Here is a 27,996-nt window from a genome sequence, read left to right as displayed (position 1 = left end):
ACATGCGTCAATTCATCCCTGACTCACTCCAAGGTCTCCCACTCCATGTCTACCACCCCAAGACTTCTCCCCCTTGGAACGTCTCCCCATAGCCCACGATCATCCAACGCTCTGCACGATCTGCGTATCCATAGTGATCCATCCAACTGTACCACAACTTTACCACACCCATACCACACCCAGGATATCGTACTCAAACATACAGAATAGCAAGCGATGAAAAATGACAATTGGGACTAGCAACGAGGAATTGCGTCGGCCGCCAACACTCTAACCATGTGAAAAGAATGCAAGCTGTATGCTGATCGTAACCCATCATTCACTCATTCCGCATTAAGCCTCATGCAGCCGTGGCCACCCCTTGACCAAACACGTAGAGATACGTTTCGGGGCCCGTTTGATTTAAAAGTCCCAGAAGTCACCACCGGTATCCTGCGCCTTCCCTTGAGTCTTTCCGGTTCGGTATTTGGTAGGTACGTTGACGCCACCCGCCTCTTCGCCATCGCTCTCGTCGCCGAAGCCCCATTGGCGACCAGCTCCCTTCTTGCCTCCCATGCCGTCACCGCCGATGGTGATGCCTTTGGAGCGTTGAGGGATGCTGCCGGCGCCCTTGCGACCACCCATGCCGTCGCCGGCAATAGTGATACCCTTGGACGCCTCGTCGGCTGCAAATGTCGTCTTTCGCCCGCCCATGCCGTCACCGGCGATGGTAATGCCCTTGGGTTGGTCGAATCTGTTGGTCGAATTGGTAGTTTCGGACAGAGGGCCTTTGCTCATGTTTGGTCGGAAACCAGTGGGGGACATCGCGCTGTTCTCTTTTTGGTTTGGAGATTGGTCATAGGCGGCCCAGTTAGCATCCATGTTCTTCAGTACCTTGGCTCTATCCTCTGGGATTCTGTGAGGTGCGGACTTTGCAACTGGAGAGTCATCGGTCATGGTAAATTGAGGGTTGAAGTCTTTGCTTCGCTCCTTGACATTTGCAAGGCTTGGCATCACTGGCACGCCAGTAGTATTCTCGTCATCCTCCTCGAACAAGTTATTGTTGTAGATGCCCATGGCTGGATTCGCACCACCAGGTCCACGTGGCCGGCCGATCAAACGAGGTGCATCTGGGGTTCCATCATCCTGGAATTCAAAGTGTGTCTCGGCGTCTTTTCGTGGCTTGTCAACCTTCTTGATCTTGATAGGACTATCGACAACTTCATCGTCGCTGTTACCCCAGTGACGGACGTCGTTGGTACGGAGGACTTTGGATGGGACGATTTTTTGAGGGGTGATGAAGTCGTCGAAATTCCATTGGCTAGAGTGCTTGCTGCTCTGGACCTCCTTGAGAGGAGCTCTCTTCTCGACCTGTTCATCCCCACCATCGGCGAACTCGAAGTGTTTGTATTTGGAAGGGTTGGCGCTCTTATTGGGTGAAGGACCCTCTTCATCCGGGAGATCAAAGAGACGAGATGGTTGGTAATTCTTTCCAGCGCCACCTTTGGGTGCAATGGTCGCCTTGTTGGAAGATTCATGGTAGAGTTCTGGGCGCGATGATTGGCCTGCCGACGAGTCCTCGGAATCTGGTCCTACGAACAAGTCATGGTAGTTGCGAGGTGCCGGCTTGGCCGAAGAGCGAGGTGCGATGACTGGGGGTAGAGGTTCCTGGTGGTTCTTTTCACGAGGCTGGAAGAGAGAAAGGGATGCGTGTGGGTCGCCAGTAACATTGTTCGAGTTGCCTCTTGATCGGGACTCCTGTCCGTTTGGCGAGCCAGCCTTTCCAGTAGCACTGACGCTTGATGTGATCAGCTTTATCTGGTCTAACCCATCGCGAATAGGCCAATTGCGCCCCGTCCTGCCGATCACATCGATCAACTTGAGGAGAGCGCCCTGGTCCCAGCTTTGTCGAATCTGCTGGATCTTGCCATCAGGGGTGAAGGAGACTATGTGGAGCTACAGCTGTCAGCGCGAACCTTCCATGCGGAATGGTGGTGCATACAATGGGCAGAGTCACAACGCGGTCCGCGAGGAAGTTGTCATCCAGGCCGGGCAGATATGATCCACCGCCGGCGACGAACTCAATTGTGGTGGAGACCTCAGCGGCCAGAGCTTCGGTAGACTCGACGACGTGCAGAAACTTCTCTTCCTTCTTCTTGAGATCATCCTTCTGGACAGCGAGGTGCTTGATGATGGCGGCCGGGCCGTTCAGGGTGACCAAGGTAGTGATGTAATGGACCGAGGCGTTGCTGGCGAGGGCTGATTGGTTCGGCGCGGCGAGGAACTGCTGGTATGCGGCCTGGAGCGCCATCTTCTTCGATGGTGTGGGGGTATTCTATGCTCTCTTTTCCTTTTGTTGTTGCTCCACGTCTTTTTGGAGTATTTTGGATGTCCAGGGTCTCGCAGATGCAGGAGTCGAAGATGTGGAGGTGGAGGTGGAGGCGGAGGGCGGGCCGGCCAAAAGAGACAGAAGAATTGCACTGTGGAGGAGGGAGATCAAGGAGAGATCAAGGGTGATCGAAGCTGGTCGGGGGAGAGCAAGCAAAGCGAGAGTCGGTCGGGTCAGGTCGACGACAGTGTTTGTTGTTTCGCGCCTTCTCGCGATGCGTGCGGGTGACAAGTTGGGTCGAACGGAACGGAATTGAATTGGATTGAATCGGATTGGATTGGATTGGATTGCTACCAAAGTCGCAGAGTCTCAACTTTCGCCCGTCGGGGTCTCGAGTGGTCGTCGGGATGCGATGTTGTGGTGGTGGTGGTGGTGGTGGAGGTGGTGGAGGTGATAGTGGTGGTTGAGTTGGAATGGGAATTTGGGATGAACCCAACATGCAACGACTGTTGATTGTTTATTTCGTGTCTTGTAAGCTTGGCTATGCCGTATCGGGACTAGCGTACTTTATCCTCCGCGTTTCAGAGAATCTGACTGTGAAGCATCCTGACACATGGTCATGTGACAGAGCGATGCAGCACACGGTCATGTGATCTATGTAACACAGTACGTGGTCATGTGACATTTCTAGGGCATCTGTACGATCATACTTCTAACTTCTAGCTTCTAATCAAACCACCCAGTCTATTCGTCAACCTCTCCATCGTGGTTCTTCCAGATACCCTGACCCACAGCAAACACTCGACATATTTATCAGATATATATATATTATATCCCCGACCTCACCTCCATTGGATTCCCAGCCTGGGTCTGGTGACAGATCATGCCTCGGTGGGCAAATGTCTGACCAGAAATGGCGCAGTGACCCGACGAAGGGTGTGCTGCTTGCGTCTCAGGTTGGTGATATATACATACATATATACTTACGCTCTAAGTAGAGAGAGATATTTGGTTCGCCATGTTTCTCTTCCCTCGTCTCAGCTGTTCCTGCAGCCAGCCCGCTGCAGCGCTGGCCATCCACGGGCGAGGCACCATCTCGGTGTCCAGTCAAAACACCAGCGGCTAATATCTTGAGCCTCGAGGCGAGCCTGTTTTCGTGCTCATTGGTGCCACTGATCATCGTATATATGCAGCAGCTTCTCGCGTTGCACTGTTTTCCTCTGACATGCCACACCTGCATGTCCCCGCCACGTTTTCCGCGCGCGATCATCCAGTGAGTTGTGCCCACGGCCATACTAACTTGCTTTTAAGAAGCATGGATCACACCCATCTACTTCCCGATCAATCTCACGCCCTCGATCTTCTGTCTGTCGCTATCAGTATGGCCGCGCTGGTGGCGTTGATGCGGTCCTGCATTGAGAGCTTCAAGTCTACCTCAACTTCTCGGGATTTTGGAGAGAAATATGAACTTTTGTGCACTGAATTGTCCATCCAATGGCTCCGATTGCGTCTGTGGGGTGAATCTGTTTGTTTGCCTCAGTATATCAGTCACTCGGGTACGGCTGACAGATCTCCTAGATGGGACTTCACTTTGATGACGAAGGCCACCTCAAGGAATCACTGGTCACTAGGTCTGATATAGACCCAATAGTGACGAGATGTCTGAATACCATTGCGTTTTTGTTGAACGAAATTGAAATCATTCGGCGGGGCTATGAACTCAAGCCACCCCTTGAGCTTATTATACCGGAGAGCTGCCAGAGCACTGAGAATTCGATCAATCCCTTGAAGCTCCTCGAGAGGCGATCCACTACCTCGCAGATCACCACCTTGTACCAGCGCATGAAGGAAAATCAAAAGCAGAAATCGCTCATTGCTATCACCAAATGGATGTACTTAGATGCAAAGAGGTTTGATGAGAAAGTAAAGAAGCTGAAAGGATTGATTGACGGTTTGGAAGGTGTATCGAGAACTGCTGGTGTCACTCGACAGATAGCAGCACATACTCGGTCTCCCACGGTGCGTTTCGTCGAGAATCCTCCCCCTTACTCTATCAATCCTCCACCTACACGAGCAGGAAACAGGATAACTCCAAACACCACCACGCCTCGACGAGCGTTCATCGCAACAAACCAAAGAGAACTCCCGAGGCATTGCGAGAACCTGAACCGGCATGTGAAACCAAATTCGAATCACGAGGAAGCTAGGAGAGCCAGGACACAACAGAGGCTACTCAAACTTACAGACACACATCTGTACGAACTCCGGATCGACGTGCATGACGAAATGTGCCGTCGAGAGCAAGAAATAGCTCCTGCTTTTCTTCCAGAGAACGTATCATACCACCCAAAGCGGAACTACGCCCGAAAAAGGATATCTACATTACCCCCTCATCGCTTTCGAGATCTCGCCGAGGACTTGGTGTTCGAATTGGAACGGAGGTTCCCCTCTCTGTGGTCACAAACCGTCGAATCAGAACCAGTTGTGCACTTGCCAGACCCATTCTCAATACCAAGAACTGCAGTAACTCGCAGATACGGCTGTGTTCTGCCGCCAAACGTGCCACCGCCCCTTCTCCGGTACCAGGCTGCTCAAAATGGGACAGCATTGAGCCATGTTCATATATCTCCACTTTCTGAATTGAGACCATCCCTGCCTTCGCGCTTCAGCCCAAGTTCCACGACCCTGGAACAAGTAGGAGGGCCAGCTCGAAGTATATCTAAAAAGGAGTCCAGCTCTTCGACAGATGCATCAGGTCCCGGCAGCCATGCCAGCATCAGTATATTCAAGCCTTTCCGTGTCAGCAAGGACGATTCCACACGGAAAGTTCTCCCTGCTGCGTTGAGAATGTATGACATCAACGCACCTTTGGAACAGTACTCGCTATTCATCACGCATGGTAACAAGGAGCGATGTTTAGGTATGGACGAGAAGCCGTTGATCTTGTTCAGGCAGCTATGTGAGGATGGCGAGAGGCCGGTGTTCATGCTGCGAAAGGTTGCCCCGGACGTGATTGAAATATCCTAAGGATGGGCCTTTTGCACACCGCAGTATCATAGGATAGGGAACTTCTTTGGAATTCCGTCTTCAACTTGGATTTGTCACTTAGCATGGTGAGGGACTTTTGGGCGTGGAGTGTGCGAGGAAGGGTAAGTACATCTCGGGCGTCAATGCTTCAAGCGGTCCGACAGCCTTTCATTGCATAATATTCGATACCCGTTCTCGAGCTAGTTTATTTCCTTTCCGCTGCACCGTGCTTGATACGCTTTCAGCACGGTGGTGCTGCTTATGGATCGTAGAACTAAATGCCAGGGTAACACTTCAGTTTCTGGGACATAATGAGTCTCCCTCACGAATTTTCCCAAATATTTAGCTTTCATCTTAGCAGGCAAATTCCGATGTCTTACGCATCTTAATCATTTAATACAATACCCTTTCCAACCCTTCTACAGTAGTCAACAAATCAAGCCTCTTCCCAGACCGCGAGGCAAATCCTCCGATCGATATTTTATCTCGATGAGGTTTTCTTGTTCCTCACGCCCCTTTACGTACTGTTGCATATAAACAAAGTATCAAAAGCGGGGCCGATCGATCGCTGCCTCCTCCGGCTCGAAAACCTTTCCCTACTTTTTTCCTCAGGAGACAAGTGCAGCTTTTTAAAGAAGAATGATCAAAGAAAAGAATCTCAAACGCATTCTGTTTTTCTTCTTCGTCCATCCTCGAAAGGTTTATATTGAGGTTGAGGTTCGGAGGTACCTAGTACCACCTAGGTATCTTAGCGGGGAAACAAGATGGGGGGGTAATCTCAGGGGCTCGCTTAATCGTGTGTTTACAACAATTATCTATCTACGGTATATTTATATGGGGGTCATTAGTGCGAGACTGCCAGCTTGAAGGGAGCGCGATATTTTAGTAAATCTTTGACTTGATGCTTGGGAGATCTTTATGTTTTAAGTTACTTGTGGATTTGAGAATGTTGAGAGCAGGTTTATATGTTAGTAGATATCGTGTACGAATGAGGGTTTGGCGCGTGGGGTATAGATGGTGAGACAGGCAGGGGTGGGTGAGTGAGCTGCTTATTAGTTTCCGTTTTTTTTTTCTTTTTTTTTTCTTGCGATAGGATAATTGGATAGGTAGATGATGTAGACAACTCAGAGGGGATGGGCAGGGGGTTGGGGGGGGGGGGGGGGGGGGGGGGGGGTCTTCGGGATGGGGGAAAGACGAAATTATTATAACACCGTAAAGGAGGAAAGAGAAGGGCTTCGAGGTGATTGTAAATGACCATGAATCGCCAATCGGTTGTCGTCGTTTACTCGGCTATAGCTTCGTTATCTCATGGTACGATTGGGTGTAACGCTGTGAGAAGAAGGAGAAGTTTTGTCATGCAAATTCAGATTTTGAAGTCCGATTCAAAAGCCAAGGAAGAAATGGCTAAATTCTAGAAACTCCGCTGTATTTCCTGCAAGTTTTGATCTCGTTTGGTGAATTATTTTTATCTATGATTTTGTGTTTGCAAGCGTCCGTTGTAGTTTTTGTCAATCAAACCTTATTAAAGCGAGCCCATCATTCGCGATGTGTTTCATGATCTCCTTTAATCATACAAGTCTTCCTTTTAGTACCCATCAAGCCTGTATTGATCAGCTGTGAGATCCTGCACTTTCTCATGGTTCCAACCCTGATTACCCTCAAGTAGACTCTCAATTTCTCCCTCCACTCGCTGACCATCCCGCCGCTTCCTCCTGATCATTCCGATCACCCTTGTCAAAACCCTTTGGCATTAGCCAGTAGCTTTCCAAGTAACACTCTCCGAACCGTACACACAAGATATCATAAGCAAGAAGAGAATTAGCCACCAGAACCGAGATTTCGTACGCCCCGAGAAAGTACGAGCAGCAGGGCATACAAGCAGCTCAACCCCTAATAACTCGCCGACGTCTCGCGGCACTCTTTCCGCAGACATCTCTCCTCCTCCTCCTCCTCCTCCTCCTCTCGCTCAGCGCGTAACACCTCATCTTCTAGATTTTTACCATCGTCGGGAGACGGGTCATACCGAGGGGTCACAATCGGCGCTTCCAGCTTCCTTCCACCGAGATACCGGGCACGTCACCAAATCGGGCATGGGATTTCCGTAGCAGCGAAGGCTTCTCGGAGCCTCAGGCTCGAAAACTCTCCCTTTCGTCCGGCGCGGGTTCGAGAGGGTGCGAGTTACCTCGTCGTATGTATTTAGTCGTGCTGGCTCTGGGACTTTGATGCGTATCCACGGGAGACGTCTTCGTCGCGAGATGGGACCCCGTCGATGGAAGCGTCGTGGACTTTTGGCCAGGGCCAGAGCCAGGGTCAGGGTCAGCATCTCCAGAGAGATTTGGGCCTTGGGCTCTAATGGGAGGGCGACTTCGACTTTTTTGCAGGCCGGATACTCCTTGGGGATAGACTTAGAGACGGGAGGGATCAAGATCGCGAGCGAAAGGTGGGTTGTGGGTCTGCGTACGAGGTCTTCGCGGGGGGCTTGGGAGTGGTGAGATCCAGGAGAGCCCAGAAGTCCGATCTACCGCCCAAAGAGGATGATGAAAAGGTGGCCAGGTTGACGACCTCGTTAGCCTTAGTGTTCAACTCCGTTTTGAAGGCAAGGGCTCTCGCGACTGCGTCGACACCGTGGAGGAGCTCGTCTTCGGCTTTCTTCTCGCCCGGCTGGAATTTGGTATGTCGGTAGCTGTTGTTCATAGCGAATACCTCGGATCTGTGCGTACGGTGTAGCTCGAATGCGTAGAGCCACCAGTGCTTCGCTACACCGTCGTGATCGATCTGGGGGGATTCTGTTAGCGCCTGTATGTAAATGAAATAACGATTGCGAGGCAAGGATTACCTCAATTGGAGGCCCTTCACGAGATTGCCAGTTCTCCATGCTGGCTCCTTCGATGGTCAAGTCGCCGAACGACATGTTGTTGTTCTTGGCCCACGCTTTCTCTCTCGCAGCAAGCCGTTTGCCGCCGGCTTTCCAGCCTGCAAGCTTTCTCTCCTTCTCTTTCTTCTCCCTCGCCACTCTTCTGACCTTCTTTGCCTCCTCCGTCGAGTGCTCCCATTCATTGTCGTAGACGATGCAAGCAAACTTGGTGGTCTTTTCGGAGGTCCTCGATCGGTCCCGAAAGCAGCTCTTGAGGGCTTTCTTCACGGCTGGCTCTTGCAGAACGGCAGGGCTGCTCAGGCCCAAGCCGCAAGGATCAGCATCGATCTGCTGAGTGACAGAATTGTCCATAGGGCAAGAGTCGGGAGTTCGATTAGCGACTTCCGGTGCAAATCCCTGTGGGGTTTGATTGGGCGAAGGTAACTGTGGTCGAATTGTTTGTGCTTGGAAAAGGGGTGATGACGATGTAGCTTGGAGAAGAGTGGCATGCCCAGCTTGAGGAGCGAGAGAGGGGATCACAGAGGGAGAGCCACTTCCAGATACGGCAGTATTATCGTATGGAAGGTTTTGTGCTGGGCTAGAGAGCGAGGAGTTGGATAACGCTGGGTCGGCATTTGGATCCGCAGGTTCAGCCGTGACTCCTGTGTTGGCCATTGGAACATCAGGGCCGGGGCTCCACTGGGACGGGTCGTATTCTTCTCCATCGTCTTCATCGTTCCCTGGGTCGGATGGCGCATTGGCCTGGTCGCTACGGGGTGAGTACCCATAGGAGGAGAAACCGTTCTGGAAGGAGGGGTCAATTTTCGGGTCGTATGCATTTTCTGCCGGACCTGCTGCAACATCGCCTCTCGAGGTTGGGGTGTTGTGGTGATAAAAATTCGTAGTCTGACTGGCTGTGTACCCTGATAGTCCTGTCTGACTGGATGGGTAGTCTGGTCGGATAGTGGTAGGGTCCAGCATACCAAAGCCAGGGACTTGGTATTGCGGGTACCCATAGTGAGCGTGAGTGAATTGATCTTGGCCATTATTAGGCAACATCGAGTTCTGAATGGCAGCTACAACGGAGAGATCGAGGCCACCGAAGCCCGCAGAATGAGGAGGGGGAGGAGGGGGAGGAGGGGGAGGAGGAGGAGGGGGAGGAGGAGGAGGGGGAGGAGGAGGAGGGGGAGGTGGAAGAGGAGGAGGAGGAGGAGGAGGAGGAAGAGGAGGAGGAAGAGGAGGAGGAAGAGGAGGAGGAAGAGGAGGAGGAAGAGGAGGAGGAAGAGGAGGAGGGGGAGGATACATAAAGCCTGCTAGATCGGCTAGAAAACACGCAGAGGGGTCTAAGTTGACCTCCGCCCCAATACACTCCGGGTTCTCATGTCCATCTTGCCCAGCAGTGTGGGCTTCCGGTCCCTCCTTGGTGTCAGGAGTGTCTGCAATGGGACCTTCGCTGGATTTAGATAATGATTCGGGCAATGTAGTTGTCAGATGCTCACCTGAGATGTCTGACACCTGCTTCTCGATGGCCGACGTATCTAAGATTAGATCGGGTATGGTAGAGGCTGGAGAACCAGCGCTGGTGGTAGGATTTTCGGCAGATGGTGGAGGTGTACGGCCACTAGGACCGAGAGCAACAGGGACAACGCAGACAGTCCATCCTCCTCTGCACAACCTCTTCTTGTTGGCTGGCTCGTCGTCGTGCTCCGTGTCCATGCGTCTTTTCTTTTTCGAACCCACAGCGACCGAAACAAATGGCCGCATCGGCCAAGTGAAGGTGCTGGGCGAGCACTCCCCGTTCCTGAATTCGCCACACACTCTCTTCTTCGGTGGTGCTTCCTCGTGGCATGTCTCAATGGACCTCTTCTTCCCCCGAACTACCGCATTGGTACTGGCAGGAGCTGGGAGGTTGTTGAAACCTGCCGGAGTTGGAGTAGTATCTCGGACCTGCGTCGTTTTAGTAGGCGCCTTCAAGTTAAGCACACGCCGAACTCCGTTGGAGGTACGGAGCTGAAGCAATAGCGAGGACTTACCATCATGGATACCAGAGTACCAGTGAAAAGCTGGCCGAGAGGCCTGGTGATGCGTGGAAAGAACATACTGACTAGAGTCGTCGGTGGTGATGTGGTCTTGAGTAGCTGCTGATTTTGCTCTGCGTCGAAGTTGCTGTTTCGTTCTGAGATCGCGTGAAAAGAAAGTCTCCGGGCGAGGCTATACTGATTTTTCGGCACTAGCGGGAAAGGCTAACCACAATACCTCCAAAGAGGGTTGCTTTGAGGTGAATACTCGCTTCGAGAGTAAACACACGTGACCTTCGGCCCGTACGTCACTGTAACCCTCAACGGGTCATGGGTAACGGCGATTTTCATCACGGCGCTAAGAAAAAAAAAAAAAAAAAAAAAAAAAAAAAAAAAGGCATATACGGTCATCGAAAGTATTTTAATATATATCCAAGATCTAAGCACGAGTAGTATACTAAATTAAGCTATCAAGGGCTATCCAGCTTAGATTTACTAACGCCAACCCTCGCATCTATATAGCTAAAATCTAAAATCTTAACAAATCTCATAAGTTTCTCAACTGAATGCACCGAATCTATACCGCTTATATGATTCGATATAGCGTCTCTCATAATTCCGGCTGCGTACTCTGCAAACCAACAAGCAAACATTACGCATAGCACCTTCAAACCCTTCTGACGCGCTCGACATCTATACCATGACCTTTTTTTTTTCCCGTTTTCAAGTCCTTTGTGCTAGTGCCTGGAAGAGAAATAACAGCTTGGGCTCTTGCACGTCTGTGTACTCCTACCAGCTTCTGCTTCGGCTCGTACTTAATCCTTCAGCTCTGTTCTTACTGGAGCAATGGTGGGCAATGCTGAACAGGAACTGAACCAGGATGTTCAATATGAGTTGGGTTATAACAAGTTGCAGCTCAGGAATTGTTCGCATGCGATATCTCACCCCCTCGATATTATGTAATCGGTGCTTCCTCTGCTCTCGCCCACCCATTTGCAACACTTCTCTCATTTGTATCTTTTGTCAATCTTCTCACGATTTCTCACCCTCCTAAGCTCTCACTCTCTCAAGCTCTGGCCTTTTTCTTTTTCTCAGACGGTAGAGCTTGCTCTTTCACGAATATACGTTTTCTTCAAAATTACTCCATTAGCGGGGTACTAGGTAAGACAAAACATAATTGCGAAAAGCATCAGCTGGCTACAAGACATCTGCAAACCAATAGCTATTTTTTTCTCGTCCTTTGTTCTGTATGGTAATTGTCTGCCGCATGATTGCTAACCCACCGTGTGCTGTTTGCTATGATGTTATGCCTGTTCTCCACAGTGGGTTGATCCGCAAGCTGAATAGCCTCGGCTGCTGTTGCTGAAACCGACATCATGGGAGTTATCCGGATACTTCGTCGAAGCTGTTGATCGGACCGCTCGTAGAGTTACCTGCTTAAGGGACAAACTATCAGCGAAATACTTATATATATATATATTAATGTGTGCGAGCATAGAAAAGAAGAAAGGATATTTGTCTATATTCGCTACCCTGGTGACCGAATCCTGTGAGATATTTCATGTCTGATACGTAGGTTTTGCTTTGGATTACCAGGCAGAGGACCAAGTTCTCTGTAGTGTCACCAACGGGCTAATTACTAATTTGTGTATTAAACTTATTTTAATAAATCGTAATATAAAACCAAATGTATATATAAAAGTATTATTATATTAAAAATCATGGAATTTATAACTTATTATGAGGGGGAGACCCTCTTAACCCCCCTTTATTACTCATATTTTTAATTTTACACCGAGGAGACCCCGGACCCCTTTTACTACTCATAATTATATACTTAATTATATTACGAAAATATCAGAAGTTATAAAGGTTACAGAGGTTATAGAGGTTATAGAGGTTACAGAGGTTACAGAGGTTACAGAGGTCACAAAGGTTACAAAGGTTACAGAGGTTACAGAAATTATAGAAGTTACAGAAGTTACAAAGGTTACAAAAGTTATAAGAGTTTAATAATAACAAACCTAAGTTTCTATATCGTAAAGAGTAGATCGTTGAGCAAGTGGTCGGTATAGTCGGTGGACGCGTAGTTATTGATTGATTTTGTTAGAATATTGGACTGCCGCCTATATTCCCTTGTATGGACTAGCCTCTTGGCCCTTGGCTGTTCCCTTGGGAACACCTGTACTTAGGTAGCTCTCAGTGCTCTCATACCTACCTAGGTAATCTACTACACCTTCTGAACTCCTGATTCTATCAGATTTAGATTGACATGGAATAAAAGTCTTTGCACGCTCAGAAATCCTGCCAGACCGGTATAGATTAGTCTCACGTGATTGGATGACTAACCACCACCATAACTACCGGTACTGGAATTTATCTTGGGTCACCGTTGGTGACAAATATTATCGAAATCATCATTGGAGTTCTCGTCGTGTCGATAATTGAGGTCAGCTTATTCGCAGTTGGATAAAATTGGTTTGAGATAGCAGTTTTCTCGTAGGAATATGGGCAATCGAAGACCGTTATAGATTCTCAGATATAGGCATAGGGGCTGTTAGAGTCTGCAGGCGCTGGATTCCGGGCTCTAGTAAAGTAGCTAGATGACCATAGGGAGACTGCAGATTTCACTTTCTCTATTTTCGGGATTTCTGGGAATGCGAAGAGATTTCCATTATTGAGGCAGCTTTCTGCGTAACCATATAGCCTCATGACATTTCCTGCGGCCTGGCCTCCTGTTATACCAATTCCTTCGCTGTCAGCTAAGATAGAGACTTGAATATATGTCAGCACTTCTTCTGGAACTCGAGAGCCAGGATCATGAGTACCTGGTGCAACCAACCAGCCCTCATTGCCTTATATCATCTGGCGCTCGGCGTTTGGCATAGGACCGTATGACGAGGCTGAATTGTTTGATTCTGGTGGTGAGTAATAGGAAACAAGAGGAGACAGTCTTCTCTCTAGAATGGCCATGGGGAAGGGCTGTGTGGACATCATCTGATCAGGTGCGGAGATGGAATGTTCGATGAAAGTCCGCGGAGTCTCTGGCGATATTCTTATTTCCGAGCTACCCCGAGAGTACACCTTGACAGCAGTGGGTTCGACGGGGGGGGTAGGGAGCGCATTCTCGGGTCTGCTTCTCTCTGAACCAATTTTTCGGAGTTGATACCGGACCAAAGATGAAAAGCAACGAGTGAGGTCCAGGCGCCCGTCCTCACCACTGTACGCATGCCCTAGGAGTTAGATTGTCCAAACAATATAAGGGGCTTGACTGACGTCTGATGGCGTAGAAACATATCTTCAACAGCCTCCATCACCAGACTCGAGAAGTTCGGCATGACCCCAACCTTATCGTTGATGGCAAGCACCATTTGTTCGGTTTGGAAGAGCATCAGCATCCGCTGGTCGTCCAAGGGGCATGTTCCATGGTGTGTGCGACAGAATGCTGCCGTCAAAAACTCCCATCTCTGTTGGCCTTCCCGGGTCGAATGATCGATCTCACGTATATCGTTCTCCCGGTTGGCATATCTTGCTGCTAACACTTCCACTGGAACTTCGAAGGCAGGGTGGTTAGGATGATTCTGCATGCCGGGCGTCAGACAGGTGGTGGTGTTCTCAGCCATATCGGGGGTTTTTCAGGGCGTGTTCCCCTTGTCTCTGTTCGTGTTTTTTCTTTGAAGATGAAGTGCAGTCCAGTGCAGTGCACTACATGTGGTGTGCTCCACCGATGGAGATGTTATAGCGAGACGGTGAGATGAGAGATTAAAATCCGCAAGGAAGAGAGAGGCAGCGGACCGACGGCGGAAACGAGAGGCCGGTGGATGGTGGTGGTGGAGATGGAGATGGAGGATAGAGGACGGAAGGCACAACGTTGCCAACGTTGCCGGTACGCGAGCTATAGTAGGTAGCTTGAGCTACCGCCAACAAAACAATAAATACAGCGGCCCCAGCTCACCACGCACAATACCCAACAACAGGCGATTAAGCTCAACTCTCTCATGAATACGGTACCGGATGACTGAGTGACTGTTCTTATTCTGCTCTATCAACACTAACAGATCACCTACCTAGACACGCAGCTTAATTCCTCTTGGCAGAGATCCGAATCCTCACGCGACACTCGACCCCAACCCGATATCGCGGAAGGTTTTTGAGCTGCGGATAGATATTCATGATTACCTTCCCTTAGACCTGGACTGGTGTAGTCTACTACATACCCCTCCGCCAAAGCCTCGCCGACGATAGCATACCCTTCGCCGCTGGAGCATGTTTCGGTGAGGAGACTGGCAATCAACTCCTCCGAGCCATCGTCCTCCTCCTCCCTACGCTGCGACAACATGTCCTCACTCTTTATAACACTCTCAAAGCCGCCCTTCGACCCAACCTCCTGCTTCTTGACCCGATAGCGAATCCTCTTTACAGCCTTCAGCGACTTGTGCGCATTCTCTAGTGTTTCTGCCGGAGAAGTTGCTTGGCTCATGACTTCATGATCTTCAATCGATCTGAGTTCAGCCGCCTTCTAGAAGATATTCTCGTGAGCTCCAAGCATCTGATACCAGCGTGCTAACATTTTCTTGGTCTGTCCAGCAAGCCATATTTCAAGTTCGCCTTCCGCAGGTACCCGGCGTTTCGGGTGCAGATTTGCAAAGAACTGTTCTGGCAGTTTCAGTTCGTGGCATAAGTTTACCTACCCTCCGCGGGCCACTGAACTGCACAACCTGCCGTTTTCTTTTCGGGGACTCTGTAAGACTTTGAGTCTTGGGTGACGGCCGATTCGCAAACGCAGACTGGTACTTCTTGGGCTTTGGAGAACACTTCGCTTGGGCCGGCAGAGGAGGATACACTACGGGTGCCGTCGCAAAGGGCCAGAGGCTTTCTTGAGGATTGAATGATGGCATGAGGTTCCGAGGAAGTACGATTTGTGCAGGTCGAGATCCGAGAGGACGAGGCGGTGCCATGTCGACGCTCGAGAGAGCCATTCACGCTTTGACCTACACAATCGATCAGAATACCTGCGGAAGCTCTAGCTCATGTTACTTTCGCTTGCCTCATTGCCGTTTGTTCCGCCGCTATTGTCACTGTCAGGATGTAGTGCGGATGTTTCCGGCTTAAGCTCCGAAGAAGCGCGTCTGCGCTGCGGAGATGGACAGATACTTTGCCATTCCGCCTTTGCGTGAGGTTCTACGTGGTATAGCAGCTATGTTGAAACGCCATGCTGTCGACCTTGACCCCAAGTCGTTGTCGCGGATGGAATCGACCTCAGACCTCGTACTCCTGCCAATGTATTACATTCCAAACCAAAGATCTTCACTTGAGGCAATTCGTCCAGAGCGACGCGATTTAATGTACCTCGTGGCGAGGCATTTCCGGGCGGCCCGGGCCAGCAAAGCCAGCTAGATAAATGTGCGGTCTTTTTGTCTCGATTTAGATCGCCAATTCAAGCATCAGGATTCTCTTGCTATGTTCTGCGGCGTCTAGGTTGCGGTTGTGTTCAAGCTTTTCACCACCTACGGTGGGAATTCAAGCCTTCGAGATACTTCGCTTCGATGTCCGAGCTCAAACCTTTGAAAGTGTAGCAGTCTTCTCACAAAGAATAATTAACAAAAGTACAAAGTTGATTCCTATTACTATACTCCTACACTTATGCTCTATGAACATTCCAAGACCGCGCGCCCTCCATGTGGCTTTGTGTCCGGTAGTCACTCAAGCATTGTATTTGCAGCGTCGTACTTGCCCTATAGACCCCGGGGACGGAGACTGATTGCTACCCATCCATTTGTGCCTTCTGTCAGGTCCTGAACACTCTCCTCGGATTCTATACTGCTTCTGATACTCTTCTCGACTTCTGTCCTTATTCTGAGGTCTTCTCGAGCTTTCTTCAGATATTCGGCCGCTGCCTTTCGCGCTGCCAAGAAAGGAGAATGTCAGCTCTTTTCCTGTAACAAGGGATCTCGCAGGTGAGCTGGGAGGAGACAGCGAGCGGGAGCGGCCGGTGCATGGTCACAGAGAAGTCAAGTTCTGCGGGAGTGTCAAGCTTACTGGGGGCCGATTCGTGGAATGCCGTCACCCGAAGCCTCTCCCTTCTCTGACGCGGAGTCTCGTGCAACTCCAGAAGCTCTTGCCATTCTGCTTCCCTTTCCTGATGGGCCTCTTTCCATTGGTGAATCCAGTATTTGAGAGCCACAGCAGCCGGCAGAAACCTCGAGACGACGTATCGACGGTACAGAATGTGCGCCAACTTGATCTCGTGAGGAAGTAGGTCCCGAAGAAGGAGCTTGCTGGCCTCGGTATCAGAATCGTCCGAACTGTAGTCTCGCTTGCTCGGCAATCTCCTGCGGTATGGCGAACTGTACTCGGTTGCAGTTGGAGATGTCTCGTCGAGTGGTCTCTTCGTGCCGACTTTGAAGGTGAAGGATCTCGGGCTTTTGGGAGGCGAGTGGTTTGCTGCCGCGTTCTCTGGGAGGCTTTCTTCTGTGCAGCGAGTGAGTGGTAAGAACGGGGGCGAGGTGTGCTGTGGTGGCATTTGTTTACTTACCTCGTTCGTTCGTCTCGTCGCTCGTATCAGGTACTGTGTCGAGAGCGGCTTCTTGGGGCGGATTTATACCATCTGCGTGGCTCCCATGCGCTTGATATGGGGAATCACCGCTTCCTGCTTCGGACTGCTCCATATCCTCCTCCTCCATCTCACCATTGATATTCGAACCCTCATTCATGGTATAGTGTATAGGAATACAATTATGTTCTATAGAGAGAATAGAGACCAAATCAAGAGATTGGGCTCAATACGTCGATGTGAGGGGAAAAAAAAAAAAAAAAAAAAAAAAAAAAAAAAAAGGGGAGTTGAAGCAGAGGGCGGAAGAAGCGCCACGTGATGATGAGCCCTCCCCGCCGCTAAACGGTAGATTCTCTTACTACGTAAATTCCACTTCAAGTGCCGCATAGTATCTTTCTATTGCAGGAAAGGCTTCAAAGTGGGCTCAGTATGGTGATTGGTGATTCTCCAAGCGCTGTGGAGCAAATCTAGTGATTTTCGGGCGTTGTGGGCCTAGTTCAACGGCTATTGAAGTAGCGTCTTAAGCGTTGCTGAGTGCAAAGCTAGCTTGGACGACTTCAATGTTTTTTTTTTTGACGTAGCATCTTAATGGAATCTGGAATAGTGCTGACGAGGCAACCAGCCTACTGCTCCAGACCATATCTCCCTCCTCTCTATACTCTGTATCAGGCGCTAGAGACTAACTATCCTCAAGACGCTAGAATCTAGTGTAATGCTAGGATATTTCGACATAAACTAGTAGTAGTGCATCTACAGGAGTTTCAAGCCTGTAAGGAGGCTTAGGGAAAGAGCTCTGCAACACTCTATGGAACCTAAGTCAAGTTGGGTTCGTTTTGCCGAGGAGAATATGAAGGGTGTTTTCTTGCACGGTGATGCGTACATGGAATGTGTCACGACTATAGCAGCGTATTGGAGAAAGAGACGTGGAATCTCAGTAGTGCATTTTGGTTTGCTGATGCCCTCAATTGAGGAATACCTCAGTCATCCAGATTCTGCCTGGCACCTTAAGAGAGACCTCCGCTCCCGCTCTCTCTTTTACCCATCCGAGGATATACAAACCCCCACGTACCCCCACCATCACAAAGAGTAGCGAGTTGTCCAACAGAAGCGAAGGTTCGAGCCGCTTTTGGCACGATACTTCCCTAGGATTGGATCTGAAGAGAAATGTCAGCACAGGCCCATTGGCAAAAGGAATGCCAGATATCACCTCCGGGATAAGTCTCGAGAGAGTACGAGACGGGATCCAGGTCTGTACTGTACATACCGCAGCTAAGCTCCCACTCTGCTCTCGTCTGGACTGCCTCGGAAAACCTAACGCTGCCATCGGCGACTCGGTCATCTTCGACAACCCCTTCTTCATGATTTCCACCCTCCACAATGTAAGGCTCGTCGTTGAGGTCATCAATGAGGTAGCGGCCCGCACCTTCAAAGTCGGGGTGCGAAGGGCGATGAGAGACTACTGGAGCCGGTGCTTGCTCGTCGTCGCTGAAGAAGAGGCCGGGAGGAAAGGTAGGGGTCGCAGGACGATCTGCGGGGGTAAAAAAAAAACCAAATCAGTAGGTATTCTGTAGCAATTCTCGGACCTCGAACACTTCCGTGGGCTGGGCTGACAGTCTCGTGACGCCCAGAGAAAGGTGGAAGCGTACCTGGTGGCGATCTTGACACGTCGTCGTCGCTACGGTACACGGAGTGCGCGTTATCGCCATTGACACATGGTCTCGTGGCCGCGCCCTCTTCAGGAAATTCCCTCTCGATCTCCATGAGATCGTCGAGCTCAACGTCCCCGAGGTCGCTGGTCGAGTTCAGCAAGGCAGTCATGCCGTCGTCGTCCGGTGCTTCTACTCCTTCCAATTCCGGAAACTCCTCCTCAAGGTCAAGCCACGAACTATCCTCCATCATCTCGTCCTTCTGCTCAGCTCCCGATCCTGCGATATCTTCATCTTCGTCTTCTCCGAGGTCGATCTGCTCCGCGGCGGCGCCTAAAGAAACGCGAACAAACCCGTCGGCGTCTTTGTTGTCAGTATAGGCCTCCTCCTGCTTTGTGGCCCCTTTGCACATACCTGAAAGGGTCATGGTGATACGCTCCTTGTTTTTATGATCTGTTGACATTTTTGCTTGTTTCACTTTGGGGTTGCTAATAAGAGAGTGGAGGTGAAGAGGAGAGGGAACATCTTATACAACAAAGTGAATTGGACAACCAAGCTAGCGAAACGAAATTTTTTGGGGGAAGTATTCGAGTCTCATTTGAGGCCGCTCCAAGATGAAAAATAAAACCCATCAGTTCACCCTCTGTCGCGAGTAACCAGCTGTTATCCTACTCAGTCTTGATTCGGTCGTCCCTTTTAAAAGCAGATTTACTCTCAAATGGTCATCACCCGAAGAGCTTGAGTTTAAAAAGTAAACTCAACATTATTGCAGTTCTATGGCTAGCTCTCTTATGTAGATTGCATGTTTGCACAAGCAGCAAAGGGCAGCATCCTGCAGAGGGGTTTTCTATGTCTGACTCCTACCTGAGCGCGACACCTCTCGAACTATGCTCTGGGACTCTGATCACGACCATTACTATTTTGCTACAGCTTTATGTGGAATTTTCTGAATGCTCAATTCGAAGCTGCGACTTTCTAGTCGCTTCCAGCGCGTGAGGGGAATTGGCCGCGTAGGGCCGGCGATGTAAACAAATGCTTTCCTAGCTCACTGCCGCACATTCTACTCTCGGCTCCTCTGTAGTCCCGTCCTTTATACCCTCAGATTTTCCCATGACAAGACGCAGGTCTTGATATTTTCTTTCGAAGTAAGATCGTACCCGATGAGCTACATCGAGAATCACACATGGGCGAGGCATACAATAGATATGTTGGGCTTGGCTACCGAAACATGCACGCGGAGAAACCCCAGTTCTTCGAGTGTGGAGAGGCAGTCGGATACCTCCTTTGGAAGCTTCTTTCGTCGCTATAAGCTGCGTTACTGGGACGCGTCTGCTTCGTCGCGATCAGGTTCTTGCATAGGATATAATCTGGTACATATATACAACAGCTATCAGGTGAAAACACTTTCTTCCTCTAGCCCAACACCTGATCCTCGCTGACAAAAGACAAGGAATACCGCAAGCCGCTTTGTTGGTAGCATCTGTGCTTCAGCTTATCATTGGTTGACTCGATGCGTAGGACTTCTTCCCACGACGAACCTACATGGTTGTGCTCAATCCCTAATTCTCGAAATCTCGCCAGCTCATCGACGGCTCCACCCCAATCATCTCCACTCGAAGTCGAGTCCTTGATCTCCCAGAGCCAAGGCTCTCTCCTCACCACTGTCCGTCGATTACCTACGGTCGCTGTCCTTGGAGCAATTATCCTTGCTGCAAACCACCTCTGTCCTGCGATGCGCCACACGTGAGATACTCGACGTGGTTCGGTAGATGCAGAAAGAGGAAGAGAATGAGAAAGAGATGAAGATGGAGATGGAGATGGAGATGCCCGGACGAGAGCCCCAGTGCTGGAAGTACCGAGCGCCTCCGATCCCGTCTGTCCAGCCACGAGATTTTCGTCGTCGATGCTATCATTAGCTTCCATCCTCCCTTCCATCTTTTCCTTTCCACCAGACTCCCCACTGTTCAAACTGATCCCTGTGCATGCTATTGGAATATCGGCGGTATCGGTTGACGAAGAGTTATCGAAAACATGGTTAGAGGGCTCGATCCTCGAGGAAGTAAGCTGCACAGGTGTCAAATCTATATCTATGTCATGCCTGATACCCGAACTCACCGGCATTGACTTCCAATTTCCACTTCGTAGCTCATGGATCCGTAGGCCAAATACGACTGTTGATTCGGATGGCATTGCGGCGGCTGGGAGACGGTTGAAGCGTTTGACGTAGGTCATCGAGTCCTTGACTTGGATTCTCTTGTGATGGTCGCTCAAAGAATTCTGAAAGCTTGTAAGCCGCTCGAAGCTGGGAAAGAGAAACGAAATGTATCTCTGATTGACGCGTTAAATCGAGAGCGCTAGAGGTACAGACCGAAAAACATTCTCTTTAAAATCTTGGAAAAAAGTCGTTCGTGATCTGCCCCGAAGATCGAAGTTTGCACGAGGAGAATTCCGAATGTCAAAAGAGAGGAGGGAGGTACGTGAATTTGCGCTCTCCTCGAAGTGCAATGTTTTATCAAAGATCGGTCGCATGGAGCTTGGTATATCGAGAGTAGCATGGAAGGGATACGTTACGGTGCTAATTTATAGATGCCTCAATTGCAAAGGTGAGAAGTTCTACGACAAAGTGCTAGCTAGAAATTAGCCGAGAAACAGGACAAGGTCACGAAAAGGAGCCAATCTATGTCAAGGTATCCCCGGTGGTTTAGTTAAATAAAAACGGGCATTTTCATCAATTTTAGGACACGTAGAACATGGTGACCCTCTATGATCTAAAATCCATAAGCTGGAGTGGTACGTGGTAATATGTCAGGGAGTCAAGCTCCAGGAGAGCACACAACTGCTGATTTTCGAATGAGCTTCGAGTTGAGGATTGTACTTGACTGTGAAACCAAATTATCTTATCTAGAGAAAGGCTCATTTATATGAAAGGCATGAGCTTGATACACGCACAGCCCTCCAGATATTCTAGGAACCTTATCCCCGCTCCCGTCCCATTCAGATCGTCATCATAGACTGTTATGTCTCTTGAGGAAGCTAGCGACATTTACCACGGGAGAACTATTGGTGAAGATGCCTGAAATTTTTGGTTTGTTGGGCTGGGAGGTTGTCTTCCCGCTCGTTCAGATTGATCAAGTTCGCCGGTTTTTACGCCCACGCTATGGAGACTCCCCGGGTTAGTTAGGAATTTGCAGGTCCAGCAAAAATATGATGACTGGATGAGTGCTACGAAAAGTAGACTCACTCTATAAACCCACGACAGAGAAACTTCTATCTGGGGGTTCAGAGGCAGCGACTCCTATAATAAAAGCGACCTTTGGCCCGGGGCATCGCTAAAGATACATTCTGTAGATAAAATGTGTCTAAGGCTGTCTTGTACTCTGCCACGGATGTCTGAAAGGTCTTCCCGGCTTGCGTTCGGGTCTGTTTGATACCAAGCGGTGGCTCTGATCCGCCGGGCACTTCTCAGATATGCCGCCATCCTCCGCCCTTGTCGCTCAAATGTGCGTTCCCCGGATCGGACAGTACCCAGAAGATGCCGCTGCTCCGGCCTTGTATTGGCAGCGGTGATGGCATCTTCAGCTTGTCTCGCATCTTAGGGAAAGTACGGAGCAAGCATAGCGGAAGGTGGAAGTAGATAAAGATACGCTTAGCACCGTAGATGTTTGGAGCCAGATGTAATAACAAATGGTACTTCGATACGATTATAGAGAAGTACCATACCGTAGCAAAAACATCCAAGCCTCTTGACATCGTTCACAAGCAGGCACGTTTACGCCCTGACGAATTGTACATGGCAGACACAGCTCGCTTCAGCGCACCAGAACCAATCGCCTTCCTCAAAAAGTAAATACATTTCATTGTAAAACAAGAGATGGTTTGAATTTTAGAGAATAGCAACAGACCTCGACCCTGGCGTCGCCATCAGGATTTTGGACAGACACTTGAAAATCTGTCTGTCAATGCATCTTATAAGAATGAAAATCCTTGCATTGTTATAATTCTTGAGTCTGTCTTTGTTATGCCTCAGCAAACTCGAATTGGACGGGGTCACTTATTGGACGCGCCCGCCAGCCTTTGATCTGGACCCCGATAGAGGGGATACACGCGCAGCAAGAACATGTTCCCGGGTCCCGATGAGTATATTCTGCATATACTACTTATCCGTAAGAATCTTCTGGAAATCAAATTTCTTGAGAGTATTAGTAGCAAGCCTCAGGCGGCCTTAAGCGGAATACATGCCTCTTGAATCGCTAGAGCGGCAGAGTCAGGCATCCTCAAATAAGTTACGCGCCCCGACATGCACAGAAAAGATGCAAAGTGACAGTTCTATCTATAGTTCTACCACAGCATAGAACAATGATTCGATGATGACCTCGTTCACAGGGTTGTTGAAATAATCTTCGTAGGTGCCTTCAGCACATTACCCCAGTCATATCAGCTTCTTCAATTGAACACAATGCCTCCATCAATGACCAGTGTCTGACCGGTCATGTAGTCACTGTCTGGACTTGCAAGAAAACTAACGGTCTTTGCCACGTCCTCAGGAACGCTTGTCCTTCCCAACGCAATCATACCGTCCGAAAACTTCTTGATGGTGTCGCCCTTCTTCGCACCTGTCTTCTTGCCCAGCTCCTCGTCGATCACGTCCCACATAGCAGTGCCGACAATGCCAGGAGCGTAGCCATTGACAGTGATCTTGTGCTCTGCCAACTCCATCGCGAAAGCCTGCGTAAAGCCCCGTATAGCGAACTTCGAAGCTGAGTAGTGGGAGACCATGGGAAATGGTTTGAAGGCGGCGATACTGTACCACTGTGTCAGATACCCCCTGGGAAATTCTCGTATGAGGGAATACAGACCTCGCTGCACCGATGATTTTGCCCCCGCCTCCCTGCTTGATCATCTGTTTCGCAGCCGCGCTGTAGCAATTGAAGACCCCGAACACGTTAATCTCAAACATCCGCCTGACCTCCTCTTCTGACAGATCAAGCAAAGCTTTGACTTGTGCAATACCTGCATTGGCAATCATGACATTGAGAGGACCGAGGGTGGCTACGGAGTTATCGATGAGTCGTTCTACCTCAGCGAGCTTTGAGACATCTGCTGCGTATCCGTATGAGGATCTCCCCAACGCCTGGATCTCTTTGACAGTCTGGACGTAGATTAGATCGGTTTCGGCTCTTCAATTAGGAGACCTCTGCCCAAGCCAGTATACCTCATCAATCCTGGCTTGATTGGCCGGGAGGTCGTTTATGCAAACGTCGAAACCGTCTTCTGCAAGTCTGATTGCTAGGGCTCTGCCTCTGTTATTTTGATTAGCTCGATTTCAGGCCAACTGAGAGCTGCAAGTCTTACATTCCTTGTGCAGAGCCCGTGACAATAACAGTCCTCTTGCCATAGTCTTTGGTCACTGCGGTACTTTTACCACTGCTTGCCATTGCTTGCTTGCTTATATTTTGAGGTGACTTGTGTTGATTTATAGAATTGTCGGATAGAAGGTTGAGTTAGAGGTAGTTCAGTCCGATGAAAGAGGAGGACATATCCCTATTTATGCACCACAGTTCAATGAAAACGAGGGGTACGGGGAATTCAGGGAAACGCAAGTCCGAAACTCTACCTGCCATGGCCATACCGGAGAGCGGTCTCTGTTCCGATACATCAAGTGCCGATCGATCGTCTATCTATACCCCGCGTCTGTTGATAATTAATTGGTGGATGACAACATCCTATGTGCATTCTATTCCATATGGTTCGCTGATTCAAATAAGGACGACTTGCGATTGATCCTTAATGCCCTTAATTTGCCGCTGGTTAAGGGAGACCTCGGAAGAGGTACTCAGGGGGATGGATTACTTGATGCTCGTGAACGTGGACAAAACCATGACTTTATAGAAGTCTGATCCCGACCATAAGCCAAGCCCTGTTCGGGTATCAAATCGTCTTCGGTCGCGAATTATACCGATCACCAATATCTGGACGCCTGGTCGCTCGAGTGGTCACTGCTCAGAAGCAGGAGGGCTCCCGAGAGCATCGCCGGGGAAATACGCCGTGATTATACATTATTCGCAGACTTTTCTGCTTCATAAATTACAACTTTGGTCCGGAGCCTTCGAACAGATTCGTAAAGGCATGGTGGACTTCATCCGTCAAATCACTTGCCTGCAAGCTTCGTCCTTTGTTTGCAAATGCCAATCTCGAGCATTCCTATTGTGTGTCAGCGTGGTAGATAGCCAGAGAAACCAGACATACCCTCGTTACAGAGCTTCCACCGAACGCCGCCAGAGCCAGCAACTCAACGGCATCCAGATCCTCCTCGTGGTCCCACAGCTTGTCCAAATAAGCCTTTCTCCATCCTAGAAACGTGGCCAGGCTACCTGTCAAAGTATCTCCTTGGCCGCCGCTCCGTTTCAATCCTCCCTCGAGATCACTGACGAGGGTCTGTTCCCCATTCGAAATGTAGTCCTTCGCACCCTTCTGAACAATCGTGACGCCACCGAACGCCTTCGACAGCTTCTCCGCTCCCTGTCCCGCATCAAGGCCCGCCGTATCGATTCCCTTACTCTGACATAGCCTCCCAAACTCCACCACGTTCGGCGTCAGTATGCACTCCCGGTACCCTTGCACCAACTCCGGTCTGGTCTGCGCCAGACTCAACCCGTCCGCGTCCAGCACAAACGGCATATTCTGCTCCCTCGCAGCCTCCAGAATCTTCGCGCACGTATCCAGCATCAGTTGATCTCTACCGAGTCCAGGACCAATCACCAACACGTGGAGGCGCGGTAGCATATCGATGACGCTCTTCGCAATGGAAGTCGCAGAGTCAGAGCTGCTGGCATGCGTGGACTGGCGCATCAATGGATGTACCATCAGGTTCGGAGAGTAAGTTTTGATAACTTGGCCGGCCTGAGGTTCGCATATGACATGGCTCTGGAGGGGAGAAAAGAAGGCAATCATTAGTTGAAGGATTGAAATGTTGTGTTATGAAGTGGGATGGAAATGGAGGGCAACGGTGTTTGGGAGGAGAGGCCATGCATACCATGTCGGCGCCGAGCCGCGCGCTGGCCATGGCGGAAAAATAAGGTGCGCCGGTGTAGTCCTCGCTGCCTCCAACGACTGCAATCCTGCCCATTTGACCTTGGTGTTGTTAGCATCATTTTGTTGGATAGTGGTGGCGGGTGGTATAGAGTATGGTACTGGGTCTTTTTACCTTTATGGAATTTCTCCAGCAATGGCGGGACCATCTTCCCAACTTTGAGCAAGATATCTCTGGTCGCTTGAGACATTGGTGGCGTTTCTTGAGGCATTGGAAAGATGAAGTGGGTGGTATGGTATGGTCTGAAGGATGAGCTCGGATGTAGAGGTCGGGGTTGAGATTGAGATACGGTATTGAGACTGGATTGGAATATGAGGCCTATGATGTCATTCAATATTTTGCACGATATCGTACCTTAAAGGGTAGTAAGGGGTCATTTAAATGGTCTTCTGATCCTCTCTTATAAAACACGGCCATTAGACCGCTTAAATTCAGTACTAAGCTCTTTTCAAGAATAGTTTATCGAAAAGACCGTCCCATTGAAAGAGACCGTTTTGTAGCCGTCTTATTACCCGTCTCCGTTTATAATTCTAAAACAAGCTTGTTAATAAGCTCGTTTTAAAAAATTAAAATAGTTCGATGACCATTTTAAAGAAAATATAATTATAAATAAAAACCATCTTTTAAATAAAATTGTTTTAATAATAATTCAAGAAGTTCGACGCTAAGATATTTCTCGGTATCGCTACTACTGTGACGACCTTAAGCGATTACCTGAAGGAACTCACGGGAGCGCGAAGGTTCACATAAGAGCTCAAGAGAATCTCAAAGTAATGACTTAAAATCAACAACTACCGAATGTAAAGGTCGAAAGTAGCTGAAGTCTATATATACGAAAGTAAAAGCGCTAAGGACTCGTGAACCATAGTTCATAAGTCAAAAAGCGAGGAATAAAAGAATACGAAGAATACGAAAGAAAAAAAGAAAGAAGTAGCTTAACGCATATAAAGTAGGTCCAAGAGATTTAGCGTATCGTTATACTACTTCCCCGTCCGAAAAAAGCTCGTCCTCGAGCGTCTATCTATTGCTTTATTATTACTCAAGTGATCGTAGTCATTAATACCGTTCGAATAAGCCTTGATCTACTCGAAGAGCTTCGCGAAAAGGCCGAAGAGCTCTTTATGTTCTAAATGAAAGTTACGTACTTTAAAAAGAGCGTATATAAAGTCGAAAGCGAAGTATTAAGTAAAGTCAATGTCGCGGCCGAGCTAAGAAGCGCGGTATTCAAAGTGCTTCTTAGTTTAGCGTACCGCTAAGATGTTTTCTACTTTGTACTCAAGTTCGCTAATAATATTAATCGGGTCAAGTTCAAGAATGATTTGCCCGAAAGTAAAATTATTAAAAGCTTTTCGTAATCGTCCGAAGTAAAAGACTAAGTGAACTTTTATTAACTCGAAGAGCTTGAGTTTAAAGCTGCTATAAACGTTATCGGTAACTTCGAACGGTCCGTTCGTCGGGTTATCGAGCTTCTTTAACGGTCGAGAAGTAAAGAACGGGCGCATATCTAACTAAACTTTATCATTAACGTCGAAGTCAATCGAGCGCTTTGATTTATTAGCTTGTTTAGCTATGCGGTCTTAAGCGCGCTAAAAGTGCTCTTTAACGAAGTTTTAAGCTCCGAAGTAGCGGTTAGCGTAAGCGCGAGCTTCGTCTTAATTAAGCTTGCGAGAAAGGGTTTAGTCGTTAAGTCGTTTTAAGCTCTAATTCTAAGTAGTTCGAAAAGCGTAGCCGTAGATTACTTTAAAAAAAGAAAGACCGCCGAAAGAGTCGTGAAAGAGCGTTAATTAAGCGAAGTCTATTATAAAAAGGAACTTACTTTAATCGTCTTAATAGTAGCTTACGAAAAGACGAAAGCGCTTTTGCAAGTACTAATTATAAATTTCGATTTAACCGTCAGTTTCGAAGTATACGGCGGTGTTAAAGGTCAGTTTAATGCCGAAGATCTTATTAAATTCTTTCTAGAATTCGGACTAGTATTAAGGTCCTTTATTAAAAGTCAATGTCAAAAGAGCTTTAAAATACTTATAGATATAATAGATATAAAGCTTAGCGAAGCCTTTAGCGTCGATAGACTTATAATAAAAGATCGAGATTGCTTGCTTAAAAAAGCGGTCGATTATTACAAAGACGTTATCGTAGCCGTGCTTGTCTTTATTAAAGCTATAAAAATCTATAATAACGTGCTCTTAAAAGCGCGAAAAGATCGAAAGAAGTTAAAACAAACTAAGTTTTTTATCGCGAAGCATTAAAGCTCGTTTGTAAGCGTAACAGTTACAGCAATACTAGTTGACGAATCTAGCTATACCGTGCTAATAATATTATATTGCAAAGAGCTTATAAGTTTTGCGAGAGCTAAAATATGTCGTAAATACTTGGTCGTAGACTTTTTAAACGAGTAACGAACGCAAGTTTTAAACGTCGAGAATTAATAAGCGGCCGTCATAAAGCAGCAGATCGCTTTTTATAATGAGTTTAGCTCGTGAACCGTAGTTTACGAGTA

General features: G+C 48.8%; 9 protein-coding genes across 9 annotated transcripts; 1 reads left to right on the top strand and 8 right to left on the bottom strand.

Moving 5' to 3' along the window:
- Positions 1–402: 402 nt before the first annotated feature.
- L3040_006484 (uncharacterized protein) lies at positions 403–2,290 on the bottom strand (the record flags this gene model as incomplete). Its single annotated transcript, XM_007290054.1, has 2 exons — positions 403–1,935; positions 1,982–2,290. 2 exons carry the CDS (start codon positions 2,288–2,290, stop codon positions 403–405), a joined length of 1,842 nt encoding a protein of 613 aa, XP_007290116.1.
- A 1,399-nt stretch (positions 2,291–3,689) lies between these two features.
- Positions 3,690–5,335, top strand: L3040_006483 (uncharacterized protein; the record flags this gene model as incomplete). Its single annotated transcript, XM_007290053.2, has 2 exons — positions 3,690–3,833; positions 3,887–5,335. The coding sequence occupies 2 exons, from the start codon at positions 3,690–3,692 to the stop codon at positions 5,333–5,335; spliced, it is 1,593 nt and encodes a 530-aa protein (XP_007290115.2).
- Positions 5,336–7,756: 2,421 nt separating this feature from the next.
- Positions 7,757–10,288, bottom strand: L3040_006482 (uncharacterized protein; the record flags this gene model as incomplete). The annotated part of the gene is made up of 4 exons (XM_066154136.1): positions 7,757–8,110; positions 8,172–9,265; positions 9,521–10,136; positions 10,223–10,288. The coding sequence occupies 4 exons, from the start codon at positions 10,286–10,288 to the stop codon at positions 7,757–7,759; spliced, it is 2,130 nt and encodes a 709-aa protein (XP_066011120.1).
- Positions 10,289–12,742: 2,454 nt separating this feature from the next.
- On the bottom strand, positions 12,743–13,830 carry L3040_006481 (uncharacterized protein; the record flags this gene model as incomplete). The annotated part of the gene is made up of 4 exons (XM_066154135.1): positions 12,743–12,981; positions 13,036–13,062; positions 13,279–13,427; positions 13,484–13,830. 4 exons carry the CDS (start codon positions 13,828–13,830, stop codon positions 12,743–12,745), a joined length of 762 nt encoding a protein of 253 aa, XP_066011119.1.
- A 486-nt stretch (positions 13,831–14,316) lies between these two features.
- L3040_006480 (uncharacterized protein) lies at positions 14,317–15,165 on the bottom strand (the record flags this gene model as incomplete). The annotated part of the gene is made up of 3 exons (XM_066154134.1): positions 14,317–14,362; positions 14,425–14,726; positions 14,899–15,165. 3 exons carry the CDS (start codon positions 15,163–15,165, stop codon positions 14,317–14,319), a joined length of 615 nt encoding a protein of 204 aa, XP_066011118.1.
- Positions 15,166–15,942: 777 nt separating this feature from the next.
- L3040_006479 (uncharacterized protein) lies at positions 15,943–16,920 on the bottom strand (the record flags this gene model as incomplete). Its single annotated transcript, XM_007290050.1, has 3 exons — positions 15,943–16,112; positions 16,247–16,678; positions 16,743–16,920. 3 exons carry the CDS (start codon positions 16,918–16,920, stop codon positions 15,943–15,945), a joined length of 780 nt encoding a protein of 259 aa, XP_007290112.1.
- A 982-nt stretch (positions 16,921–17,902) lies between these two features.
- Positions 17,903–18,869, bottom strand: L3040_006478 (uncharacterized protein; the record flags this gene model as incomplete). Its single annotated transcript, XM_066154133.1, has 2 exons — positions 17,903–18,288; positions 18,407–18,869. The coding sequence occupies 2 exons, from the start codon at positions 18,867–18,869 to the stop codon at positions 17,903–17,905; spliced, it is 849 nt and encodes a 282-aa protein (XP_066011117.1).
- Positions 18,870–22,849: 3,980 nt separating this feature from the next.
- On the bottom strand, positions 22,850–23,841 carry L3040_006477 (uncharacterized protein; the record flags this gene model as incomplete). The annotated part of the gene is made up of 4 exons (XM_007290047.2): positions 22,850–23,207; positions 23,263–23,555; positions 23,619–23,706; positions 23,759–23,841. 4 exons carry the CDS (start codon positions 23,839–23,841, stop codon positions 22,850–22,852), a joined length of 822 nt encoding a protein of 273 aa, XP_007290109.1.
- Positions 23,842–24,490: 649 nt separating this feature from the next.
- L3040_006476 (uncharacterized protein) lies at positions 24,491–25,686 on the bottom strand (the record flags this gene model as incomplete). Its single annotated transcript, XM_066154132.1, has 4 exons — positions 24,491–24,607; positions 24,653–25,306; positions 25,440–25,537; positions 25,611–25,686. 4 exons carry the CDS (start codon positions 25,684–25,686, stop codon positions 24,491–24,493), a joined length of 945 nt encoding a protein of 314 aa, XP_066011116.1.
- Between the last annotated feature and the right edge of the window lie 2,310 nt (positions 25,687–27,996).

The sequence above is a fragment of the Drepanopeziza brunnea genome (assembly GCF_022702325.1).
Source record: "Drepanopeziza brunnea f. sp. 'multigermtubi' strain 214-2 chromosome Unknown ctg11, whole genome shotgun sequence".
In the NCBI taxonomy this organism is placed as follows: domain Eukaryota; kingdom Fungi; phylum Ascomycota; class Leotiomycetes; order Helotiales; family Drepanopezizaceae; genus Drepanopeziza; species Drepanopeziza brunnea.
Note: the sequence above shows the minus strand (reverse complement) of the source record. Positions and strands in the feature narration are given on the sequence as shown.